The sequence below is a fragment of the Gymnoscopelus microlampas genome (genome assembly GCF_963454915.1).
Source record: "Gymnoscopelus microlampas genome assembly, chromosome: 24".
Classification (NCBI taxonomy): Eukaryota; Metazoa; Chordata; class Actinopteri; order Myctophiformes; family Myctophidae; genus Gymnoscopelus; species Gymnoscopelus microlampas.
This window is the reverse complement of record NC_139961.1, coordinates 13,932,974-13,945,706: the sequence shown is the minus strand read 5'-3', so window position 1 is coordinate 13,945,706 and position 12,733 is coordinate 13,932,974. Positions and strand designations below refer to the sequence as shown.

The 12,733-nt window shown below is 43.0% G+C and overlaps 1 protein-coding gene across 6 annotated transcripts in view; it reads left to right on the top strand.

The window, feature by feature from the left end:
• The window catches only part of dmd (dystrophin), a 555,891-nt gene that overhangs the window by 230,401 nt on the left and 312,757 nt on the right, over positions 1-12,733 (top strand). For all 6 annotated transcript variants that reach the window (XM_084050679.1, XM_084050677.1, XM_084050678.1 and 3 more), the window contains 2 exons: positions 6,720-6,815; positions 11,206-11,304. In XM_084050679.1, coding sequence (XP_083906805.1) covers positions 6,720-6,815; positions 11,206-11,304 — 195 coding nt within the window. The remainder of the gene's footprint in view (positions 1-6,719; positions 6,816-11,205; positions 11,305-12,733) is intronic.

Sequence of the window (12,733 nt, the reverse complement as noted above, 5' to 3'; positions counted from 1 at the left end):
AACAAACTTTGCTTTGCTTTGCTTCCTGTGTCGCAACAGAAAACTAACTTTGACGAAATGGGCTGGTGACTGAACCACATGTGGGGGTCCAGGCCTGATATATATGTATCCCCCAGAATGTCGTCCCCCGCCCGCCCCCCCCTGGGATGTGCATTCTCTCTCTCTCTCTCTCTCTCTCTCTCTCTCTCTCTCTCTCTCTCTCTCTCTCTCTCTCTCTCTCTCTCTCTCTCTCTCTCTCTCTCTCTCTCTCTCTCTCTCTCTCTCTTCATCTTGCCATTATGTATGTATGTATGAATGTTCACATTTTGTTTGTTCTCTCTCTTCTGCTCCCTTCTTTTCTCTCTCTCTCTCTCTCTCTCTCTCTCTCTCTCTCTCTCTCTCTCTCTCTCTCTCTCATACTTCTTTCTCTCTCTCTGCCTCTCACACTCACCTCCGATGACCGTTCTCTCTTCCTCGGTCCTTTCCTCTCTTTCTCCGCCCTCTCATTTCATCTTCAAAACACCACCTCCGCTCGCTTGTTCTTTGACTCCGTCTCCTCTTTTCTCCTCATCCGTTCTGTATCATCATCTCATGCTGTTTCCCACTCCAATCTCTCACCCCCTCCATTTGTTTCTCCCTCCCTGTCTCTCTGCCTCCCTTTCTGACGTTCCCTGTCTCTCTCTATCCGGCTGTCTTCCTCTCCACCTGTCCCTCACTCCCTTCCTCTCTGTCTCTCACCCCCCCCCCCCCCCCCCCCCCCCGTATCTTCTGTTTTTCTCTCTCTTCCCCCCTCTGTCTCTGTCTTTATATATCTCTCAACCTCTCTCTTTCTGCCTCTCTCTGTCTCTGTCTCTGTCTCACTCTCGCTGTCTCTCTCTCTCTCTCTCTCTCTCTCTCTCTCTCTCTCTCTCTCTCTCTCTCTCTCTCTCCTCTCTCTCCTCTCTCTGTCTGTCTCTCACTGTCTGTCTCTCTCTGTCTCCATCTCTCTGTCTCAACCTCTCTCTCTCTTTCTGTCTCTCTCTCTTTCTCTCTCCCCTCTGCCTCTCTCTCTCTCTCTCTCTCTCTCTCTCTCTCTCTCTCTCTCTCTCTCTCTCTCTCTCTCTCTCTCTCTCTCTCTCTCTCTCTCTCTCTCCTCTCTCTCTGTCTGTCTCTCACTGTCTGTCTCTCTCTGCTCTTCTGTCTGTCTCTCAGATCACAGTGAGTGTGGCTCAGGGTCGGGTGCGGAGCCCCTCCCCCTCGTCTCAGGCGCGCTATAAAAGCTATGCCTACACCCAGGCAGCGTATGTCAAGTCGCCCGAGCAAAAGAGGAGGAGATTTACGGATCAGGTCCGTCGTCCTGTTAGCTAACAACCCCTCCTATACACCCTGCTGCCTGCCTGTCTGTCTGTCTGCCTGTCTGTCTGCCTGTCTGTCTGCCTGTCTGTCTGCCTGTCTGTCTGCCTCTCTGTCCTCTGGGGACTCGTCTCGCGCATAGCCAGGCCATCTGATGATCTCCGCCTAACGCGATACTGTAGGATCAGAGTTCAGTTCTAAATTTCAGAATATACATATCTCTGCTGTCCGGCAGAAACCAGCTAACTCCAAAATGTTCATTTTTCAGGAAATGACAAAAACAAAACAAAACGTGGAGTTAGGAGGTTTTGTTCATCATTGATATAAGAACAGCTGAATGGACCTCCAAGCTCACAATGAGGTTGGAGGTCAAAAAGGGGTGGAGCCTGGAGTCAGCAAGACCAGCTAACTCCACCCACCTTTGGTGGACTTGGCTGGTTTAGCAGAACGTTTGAGGATCCAATGGAGTCAGCTGGTTTTGTCAGAAGCGCTTCTTAATACTTTTCATTGGTTCAATATTGTTTTTATGGAAAAATAATGGAATGGCGGAAAAATGGAATTAGCTGGTTTCTGCCGCGACAGCAACGACAGCATATCGTTGCTGTCGGGCAACAATTTCTTTATTTTGTAAATTAATGCCCTGGCCTACTTGATCATACAACAGTTTTGCTACTTTTGTGTGACACTGTATAGCATTGGTTCTCAAAGTGGGGTCCGGGGACCCCCAGGGGTACTTGAGGGGGTTCCAGGGGGTCCCCAGCTAAATGATGGATAGGAACCAAATGGACCCTTATGGGTCTGTAACTGTGAGAGTGTACAAATGGAACCAAATGGACCCTAACGGGTCCATTTGGTTTCATTTGTACACTCTCAGAGTTAAATTAACATTGATTTTACAATATAAATTGGGGTCCCAGAGATATAAATGCCATTAAATTGGGGTCCGTAGCCCTAATGCATGTCAAACTGGGGGTCCTTGAAATTAAAATGGTTGAGAATCACTGCTAGAGCCGTAAAAAATCTTCTCTTATGGGGGTCCCTGGCTTATCTTTTCAAATGGGGGTCCGCGGGCTAATAAGTGTCAATTTGGGGGTCCCTGGAATGAAAAAGTTTGAGAACCACTGCTGTATAGTATGACGAAGTACGGCATCAATTTACGAAAAAACAAAAAAAACAAAAAAAACACTTTGAGAACCAAATGCCAAAACTAATGCAAAGAACTGAGGCATGGCATCAGGATTTGGTTTCCAAAGCAGTAGGCGGAGGTCTGTTTGCTCTGGTCTTGTAGTGCTATAGCCACTATGCATTGCATTTAGCTGTCTGGAGACGTCTGATCGCCTGGCTATGCGAGACTAGTCCGTGTCTATTGTCTGTGTGTTCGTCTGTACCAGCGTACTGAAAAAAAACAAAATGTTTCATTATGTTTCCAAATATACAAAACCTGGCTGATATACAGTATAATGTGGGGAAATATATTTTGTGTGGTACCTGAACTGCCGGTAAGGTAAGGTGGAACAAAATAATACAGTTCCCAGGGATTCAGATATACATTTATTTTAAGGAGCCAGCTGTTTTTGTATAATTCGAAACATAACATGCATATTAACATGTGTAACATATACAATATATATATATATATATATATATATATATATATATATATATATATATATATATATATATATATACTGTATATGATTTATTTGTTATGATTTATTTGTTTCACTTTTCTTTTCTGTCTGTATTGTATGATGTTTTGATTGAACTCATGAATTGAAATATATATTGCCACTGAACAATGTCTGGGATATATTGTTCTACAATTCATGCTGAATGCGATGCTGCTTTGGGCTGCTAGAGGGCGCTGACAGGACAGGTAGTGTTTAGACAGCATATCAGAGCGTGCGTCCGTCCGTAAACCTTCCAATGTCTCCCCTATAACGACTATGTTCATCTGGGGTTATAAGCACTGTGGCTGCTTAACACGTGTTTGTCACAAAACACAAACACGCGCGCACGCGTAGGACCAACGCCCTACGTCCTCCCGGTGGGGGCTCCTCACTGTCAGGTGAGTCAGAAAAAAAGGGAAGAAAAAGGGGTAAAACGCAAAAAAAAAAAAAATCTAAAAAATCTACTCCTCAAATTCTTGTTTGAACATTTGCGCTCACAAGAATAGTAATACAACTGTGAACACAGGCACACACACGCACGCGCACACACACACACACACACACACACACACACACACACACACACACACACACACACACACACACACACACACACACACACCCTGCCATAACATTTTACTTTTACTTGCCATTTTTATCAGCATCACACACACACACACACACACACACACACACACACACACACACACCCTGCCATAACATTTCACTTTTACTTGCCATTTTTGTCAGCATCACACACACACACAAAGCCATGGAGAACACGACAACAAACGCACGGTCACCCGACTTCACTCACTTCTATTAACATCTCATCTTTTTTCCATTTATTTCCCTCAACCTTTCAAAGTGCCTTGAAACCTTGGCATTTGGGACGACGACGTGCAGATGTAGCTCGCCGCAGCTCGACTCTGGCTTTCCACGTAACCTCTAATTTCCTCCCCCGAACCGAGGACGACAATGATCTATTCAGAGAGCGTGTTGAATACTTAACCCATTAAGACCTGGGACGCATCTGTGTCGCATCTTTTTTGATTTGAGCTAAAAAGCAGTATTTTACACTTTGCCTATTCAAAAACAGCAGATATACAAGCTCATAGCGCGGCACCGAGTGCCGCGCTATGAGCTTGTATATCTGCTATTTTTGAAAAACATGTTGGCATGTTTGAATAGATATTCTGCAAATGTCTTTTTTGAGAAATCTTATGTTGCTATATCAGTGGTTCTCAAACCTTTTTCATGTGAAGGACCCCCAAAATAATATGTGTTTGGCTGGGGACCCCCATCTCAAAATATTTAGTTCCAGGGACCCCCCCCAGAAGCAAAGATTTGAGTTAAAAATGTTCACTTTAAAAAAATATATATATTCAAAGATTTGCACGAATGTTCCACTTTTTCTAAAAATAGCCAAAGAAATAAAAAATATGACACACAGACGCGTTCCCGGTCTTAATGGGTTAATGTAGCAGCGGGGAGCGCTTGACTTCACTTGAAACATTATTTTGTCAGATAAGCGTGTGTCAGGCTCTCACACGCAGGATTTGAAGCATGTCATTAGCCCTGTGCTAAAAAAAAAGAAGAGTCCTCTTATCTCAGTTAAGTCAATTTTTTCAGCTAGTGAAACTGACATCCCCCCCCCCCCCCCCCGCCCCGTTTATGCCTGGGTGTTTTTCTGTCTATTTTTTTGGTAAAGAATTGTTTGCAGTTTGTCCGTTTACCCAGGGGCGGGCACAGACATTTTGAGTGGGAAGGTTCTCAAGTAAATTATACTTTTTTTTGTTTACTTGGTCTGCTCTTTTTCCCCTCTACACCTATACCTCTTTGCCAAAAATAGCCGATCTACAAGCCCACAAGGCGTTGTGAGCTTGTAGATCTGCTATTTTTGGCTAAAGTTCTCCTCAGAAAAGGGATGCTAGGTTTCGAGTGGTTATGGTAAAAAGAAAAATCATATCACATAAAGATTTGGCGGACCCCCTGTAGTAGCTCTGAGGACCCCCTAGGGGTCCCGGACCGCCTGTTGAAGACCCCTGCTGTAAACTGGAAAAAAAAAACGTTTTTTTCTTCTTTTTTTTCCAAAAGGGCACTTCCGGTCAAGAGGGCAAAGGGCAGGTGCTCTAGCACCACCTAGAGTCTATCTGTGCACGTCCCTGTTGCAGTTTGTCCGTTTACCAGTGTCAGTACAGTACAGGAAATGACAGTATAGGCTTACACTTGCCGTCGGGCAGAAACCTCTTATCTCCAAATTTTTACTTTAAAATAAAAAAAAATATGAATCAACGCTCTATTTGGTCATACTACAGCGTCACACAAAAGTAGCAAAAGTTGCAGATCCGCAAGCGACGCGTTTCAAGCTTGTGGATCTGCAATGTTTTTTTTCTATTTGAATCCTGAAAAGCAAGCAGCAAGACAGAGACGACTTGTTATCTTTAATCTACATCTACCCACCTAAACCTCTGGATCCCTACGGTGTCCAATGGGCGGCCGTTTGAAGATTGCGCAAGAATGAACGGGTAATCACGTAATCTACAGTGAACTTGTAGATCTGCTAGTTTTGCTATTTTACTTCTTTTTTTTAAATATAATAATAAAAAATGGAACGGTTTCGGACATACAAGGTTTCCACCCGACAGCAGTGATATGCAGCCATACGATGGCGTTTATCTATAGAGAAACCAACGTCTCTCCCTCTATAAACAATGAATAAAGTCCTTTCATAGAACACGAGCGGACGAGCCCCCAAATTATACAACTCTCCAACAAACACGAGTCAAAAGACTTACAAACAGGGCAGAGGAGCCTTTTTCCTGTCCGACAACGTACCGCAGTTTGCGATCAAATATAATTTTCACGCTTTTAGCGTGGCCGTCCTTCGTCCCGTCGTCGGCGATTAACGCAACGCAACCAAAACGTGCCCGTCGGCTGTCAATGAGCGTTAGCTGTGCGCCGCTAACAGGCATCAAGTACAGAAGAACCATAATGGACCATTTGCTCTTCTTTTCGAGAGAGAGAGAGAGAGAGAGAGAGAGAGAGAGAGAGAGAGAGAGAGAGAGAGAGAGAGAGAGAGAGAGAGAGAGAGAGAGAGAGAGAGAGAGAGAGAGAGAGAGAGAGAGAGAGAGAGAGAGAGAGAGAGAGAGAGAGAGAGAGAGACTTGTTAAGGTTGGACAAGGGCCAGAACGGCTTGTCAGCAGCAGTAATAGCCTGACACTAACAGACCTCTCTCCTCTCTTCCATGCTTCTCTTCTCCTCTTCCAATACGCTCTCTCTCTCTCTCTCTCTCTCTCTCTCTCTCCTTTTTTTTCATACCTTGTTCCTCTTTTCTCTCTCTGTCCCTCTGCTGTCACTGTGTGTTAACCCGATTCTTGTCTTCCCTTTCTCTCTCTCTCTCTCTCTCTCTCTCTCTCTCTCTCTCTCTCTCTCTCTCTCTCTCTCTCTCTCTGTCTCTCTCCATTCCCCTCCAACCTCCGCCCCAACCGCCCTTCCTTTCTCCTTCTTCCAATCCCCCTCTCCCCCCCTTGTCCGTTTTGTTCACTCTTTCGCCCGTCCCACGATGTCATCCTTTCCTCCGTGCACCTGTGCGTCTGTGATCCCCTCCCTCCCTCCCTACCTCTCTCTCTCTCTCTCCCTCTCTCTGTCGTCTGTCCATCCGTGTCTCTTTGTGTCGAATGCCTTAACCTCATCTACACCCATCCATCCCTCTCCCCACACCCCTGTGTTCTACAGTTCCTGAGCCCCAGTCATGAGGAGCTCCAGCGGGGTCTGAGTCCTCTGATGCCTGGCTCCACCAGTCTGGAGAGTTACCAGGCGTCCCTGGAGGAGGTAAGATCAGTGTTGCCAGGTCTGCTTATTATCATTTTCCCCCTAGACTTTATTTGAAAATAGCCGATCTACAAGCTCACAACGCGTCGCGATGCGACGCGTTGTGAGCTTGTAGATCTGCTATTTTCAAACAGCTGATGTATAGGTTTAAAGTGCTCGTGTGGCCCATCGTCGCTTCTTTTGGGCTGGTTTTCCTAGACCCGGTTGCTTGTTTCTCTCGCAGAATCTGGCAACACTTGGGTAAGATCCACATAATCGTTGCTGTCGTGGCAGAAACCTCTTATCTCCATGATATTCGATCTTTTTGTGTGTTTTTTTTTCATAAATGAACGCCCTAATTGATCACACTACAGTGTCACGCGAAAGCGTTTTGAGCTTGTAGATCTGCTACTTTTGCTATTTTTGAATTATATTTTAATCCTATTATTTAATCATAAGCTCTTAATTAATACTTTTCAGTGGTTCAATGTTTACAAAAGCCACAGACAAAATTGACCACTTTCACTCTAAGATTCAAATTGTTTCAAATATAGCGAAAACAGCCGATATACAAGCTCAAAACGCGTCGCATAGCGGCGAGTTGTGCGCTTGTAGATCGGCTATTTTTGCTACTTTGGTGTGACGCTGTAGTATGACAAAGTCGGGCATTGATTTAATAAAAATCATAAAAAAGTTGAAAAATCATGGAGATACAAGGTTTCATACTTACACAACATAGTGACGATACCACGATGCAAACAAAGGTTATTGACAATGAGGATGAGGTGACGATGATGATAATAAGGTGGATGATTATGGAGATTGAGCTTGTTACCATATGTTATCATAATCACGCTAGACGACATACACATTTACATAACCGTATCACCAGATGGTCTAATATACGAGCACTGAGTGCACTGAACAAATCAACGATTGGATGCGACCAGAAGGTCCTTCAATTAAACAAAGACGAAAACTGAAGTAATTGTTTTTTGAACTTGGCCAAGGAAGAGCGATTAAAAGCCAGTGCTCAGGCTCTCGGGTGCTGCAGCGGTAAAGTGCCATGCCCACCACCGCTGGAGGCTGGGGGTTCGAATCCACTGTGTGGTGGTGCAGCCTATAGCCTGGGATCAATACCATTTTCGGGTTTCTGATCCGGTCAGGCTGCCGGAACCGGCACGAGCCGGAACCCACGGGTGCCTGTGCATCACCCCAAAATAATTTCAAGGGCATTTTAATTTTAGGGCCTAAACAATAAAACCCTTGATGCGGCGTAGTTTAGCTTACATAAATTGTTTGTTTAGTATATGCACCCTTTATTCCAACTAGTAGCGACTGGCGAGACTAAACTAGTAGTTATACTCGAGTTAGAATTTAAATGCTAACAAGGGCAACCAAAACAAAGCGGCGCCGAAAAAACTGAACCCACACACCCGGAACTACAGGTTTTTTTTTTTCATTTTTCTTTTCACTGGCAGGTGAGTCAGTACAGTCATACAACAGCAGAGACAACACACACGTGTGTGGTGGGGAGGAATTAGAAAGAAAGACAACTTTATTGCCCGTAAAATGTAACATGAAATAGAAATGGCGTATCCAGTGTACAAACAATAAAAACACAGTACTTACAATGCACAAATGAAATAAAGTTCAATATAAAACACATTCCCATAACAGCAACAGTGATCATGGGTTGTAGGGATTGGGTGGTAGTGTTATTTTAAAACGTTCTTATTTAACCCATTGAGACCTGAAGCCGATTCTACATGTCTCCTAAATCTCAACAGTTTTCTGAAAAACGTATGTTTCTATACGAGTGGTTCTCAAACTTTTTCATGTCAAGGACCCCCAACATGATATGTATTTGGCCGCGGACCCCCATCAAAATATTTTGTTCCAGGGACCCCCCAGAAGCAAAGATTTGAGTTAAAAATGTTCGCTTTAAAAATATGTATAATTATATATACGAGCTTGTAGATCTGCTATTTTTGAATAGCCCAAAGTGTAAAATAATGCTTTTTAGCTCAAATCTAAAAATGACACAGTTCCAGGTCTTAATGGGTTAAGATATCCACTGCAGATGGCACAACCGAATTATTTGGCATAACGACTAAATTGGGGAGATAAAGGGATACAAAAAAAAAAACACAATTTAAAGTCAGTGCTCGGCTTCAGTCGGTAATGTTACCCAAGCCTGAAATGTCGCCGTAGTCATGGACTCTGAGCTGAATTTCAACAGCCACATTAACCCATTCAGACCGGGAACTCATCTGTGTCGTTTTAAGATTTATTTGGCTATTTTTGAAAAATCATGAACTTGATTTGTGCAAATCTTTGAAAATATATATTTTTTAAGCAAACATTTTTAACTCAAATCGTTGCTTCTGGGGATTCTACAAATGTCTTCTAAATCATGTTTTTATATCAGTGGTTCTCACACTTTTTCATTTCAAGGACCCCCAAAATGATATGTATTTGGCCACGGACCCCCATCTCAAAATATTTTGTAATAGGGACCCCCAGAAGCAAAGATTTGAGTCAAAATGTTTCCCTTTAAACATATATATATATATATTCAAATATTTGCACACATTTTCACTCGGTGGCGCGCTATGAGCTTGTATATCTGCTATTTTTGAATAGCTATTTAAAGCATAAAATAATGGTTGAAGTGGTTACACAGATGCGTTCCCGGTCGTAATGGGTTAAGACAATTACAAAGTCAGCCTATATGCTATCACCTTTAAGAATATAATCAAGGATGAAAGGACAAAATATCTCAGCAGAATTCGGAAAACACTTGTCTATGCAAAATCCTCAGTACACAGACCAACCGTAACGGTGTCTTTTGCAGGCCTCCCTGCAAATGATCAGAACTAAACGTTTAGAAGGAGAACATTCAGGTTTTTTTAATGCTATCCTTGTAATCTGGAACAAACTCCTCCCAGGAAACTGCAGCGCCTGCTAAATCAAAGATGAGGACTTTTTCCTGTTTTCTGTTTTTCTGCTTTCACGCTGACGAATCGGCCTCGTTTCGGGAAAAAAATAATTACGTTTGCTTAATCGGCTCGTTATAATCGCGCTCAGTGTGCATGCACGCAGTGGTGTGAAGTAACTTGGTACATTACTCAAGTACTGTACTTAAAGGACGACTTCACCCATTTTCAACCTATCTTCATATAATTGGTCCTCACTAATACTCATAAAATGGTACCATTTTCTTCTACTCGGTCTGTGTCTCAGAGGAGGGCTGTGGACAGTTCAGAAACCGTCTACCAGTGACATCATCGATGAGGAATCCAAGCTAATAGAAACTGCAGGCTTTCTAATCCTGGAAAGTTGCAATGCAATAATAGAAGCCATTGTTCTCACGTTAATAAAAATCTAAATGATAAACTTGAAATCTTGTTGGGAAAAAAAATCCTGCCTAATGATGATGTCACTGGTAGACGGTTTCTGGACTGTCCACAGCCCTCCTACGAGACACAGACCAAGTAGAAAAAAATGGTACCATTTTATCAGGAGTATTAGTGAGGACCAATTATATGAAGATACTGTAGGTTGAAAATGGGTGAAGTCGTCCTTTAAGTTAGCCTGACACTCAGCCTGAATTTTCATTTCGTTTCACTCCATTATTCAGTCTGAAAGCCCTCTCAATGCAGCCGATTGCTGAGATGGGGGCGTGGCCAAAGTTTTTTTTTTCAAATACTCTTTGGCGATTGGTTCATACTGGATTATCCCGATCCCGATTCGTCGTACAGATTTTCAACCGAGTCTGAGACCTCCTATGAGAGCGTCACCAGACCAGAATCGCCTGAACATATTGTTTTACTTAACTTGAGTATTTCCAATTATCTGTTCTTTTACGTCTAGTCCACTAACATCTCAGAGGCAAATATTGTACTTTTACTCCACAAAAAAATATGTATAGACTTTAGTTACTAGTTACTTTGTAGATTTTGATTATTATTACAAAACATACACTTCAGCCCTATATACATTTTGACGCATTGTGAGCTTGAAGATCTGTATTTTCAACGTTTTTTTTTTAAATGTTTTATACATTTGAAAACTTGTGAAATGGGACATTTTGCATAATGAGTACCTTAAGTACATTTCGATACCAATACTTTTGTGCCTTTACTCAGGGACATTTTTAATACCGAACTTGTACTTGTAACAGACTATTTTCTACAGTAGGGTATTGATACTTTTACTTAAAGTAAAGTAAAAAATGTGAGTACTTCTTCCACCACTGCATGTACTCATAACGTGTGTGTGTGTGTGTGTGTGTGTGTGTGTGTGTGTGTGTGTGTGTGTGTGTGTGTGTGTGTGTGTGTGTGTGTGTGTGTGTGTGTGTGTGTGTGTGTGTGTGTGTGTGTGTGTGTGTGTGTGTGTGTTCTCTCAGGTGTTGACGTGGCTGTTGTCAGCAGAAGACGGTCTCCAGGCTCAGCCTCCTATCTCCCATCATGTGGAGGAGGTCAAGGAACAGTTCCACACACATGAGGTCTGTCTGGTTCTTGTAAGCGACTTTGGGCTTGTTTCTCTGTGTAGGCGCTACTAATATTGGTGGTTGTGTTTATTTGGGGGGGGGGGGGGGCTTGTTTCTAAAGTGTGGTTGCTTACTTTGGGCTTGTTTCCTAAATGTTGTTTAAACCAGTGGTCCTCAAACATTTTCATGTCAAGAACCCCCTACTGTAATGTATTTGTCCCCCCCATAGCAGATGTGTTTAAAAAAAAAATCTAAATTTTTCACTCTTTTTCAAGATTTTCTTTAGAAAATAGCAGATCAGATCTACAAGCTCACATCGCGACGCGTTGTGAGCTTGTAGATTGACCATTTTCAAATAGCCATTATGTTTAGAGCAGGGGTCTTCAACAGGGGGTCCGGGACCCCTAGGGGGTCCTCAGAGCTACTATAGGGGGTCCGCCAAATCTTTGTGTGATAGGATTTTGTTTTTTTACATTAACCACTTGAACCCTAGAATTCCTTTTCTGAGGAGAACTTTAGCCAAAAATAGCAGATCTACAAGCTCACAATGCCTCGCGCTGCGAGGCGTTGTGAGCTTGTAGATCTGCTATTTTTGGCAAAGAGTTATAGGTGTAGAGGGAAAAAAGAGCAGCAAAAGTTTATCTGAAACACAAATGTATACAATATATAGAGGGGGTTCCTGCTTCATCTCTCTCTCAGCTAGGGGGTCCTTGGCCTGAAAACGTTGAAGACCCCATGTTTAGAGTGCATATGTGGCCTGTAGTCGCTTCTTTTGGGCTTGTTTGCATATACAGTAGACCTTGTTGCTTATTTCGCTTTTAAATCAGAGTGGTAGCAACCAAAGAACCAGTACACACTGCTTGGTTGGGTTGGAACCAAAGCCATTTACAAGGTCAACCACTACCTTCTACTAGTGGCACACTGCCCAGAATGACCACAGTCTTCTACTCTTGTGCTACTGGTACTGTACCTGACCCAGTACCACATTCTTCTAACCATAATGGCTGATTTGTACACGGTTTGTGTGCTGTGTCGCGCGGCGAAAATATCTGCTGCAGTACGTCTCGCGCTACGACTCGCGGCTAAGAATAAATCAGGTTTAAGTTTAAAGGACTAGTTCACTCCCAAAATGACTTTTTTTTCCTATTGATTAGTCACCCCATGGAGACTTGAATTCATGGATATTTTTTGTTTTTGTCAAATTCCTAATCCAGTAATTTGATGACCGGCGGCGGTTCCGGTAGGAGACACAAAGAGTCTCCTCTGCCTATACCGGTCCGCTGGTCATCAAATTATTGGCTCAGGGGGTGACTAATCGATAGAAAAAAAGTATTTTTTTTGGGTGAACTATTCCTTTAAGTTTATCAGACATGTTCATTCCTAAACAAAAAGAAAGGCTTATTATGGCATCAATTGTGTTTATGTGTGTGTTTGTATTACTATA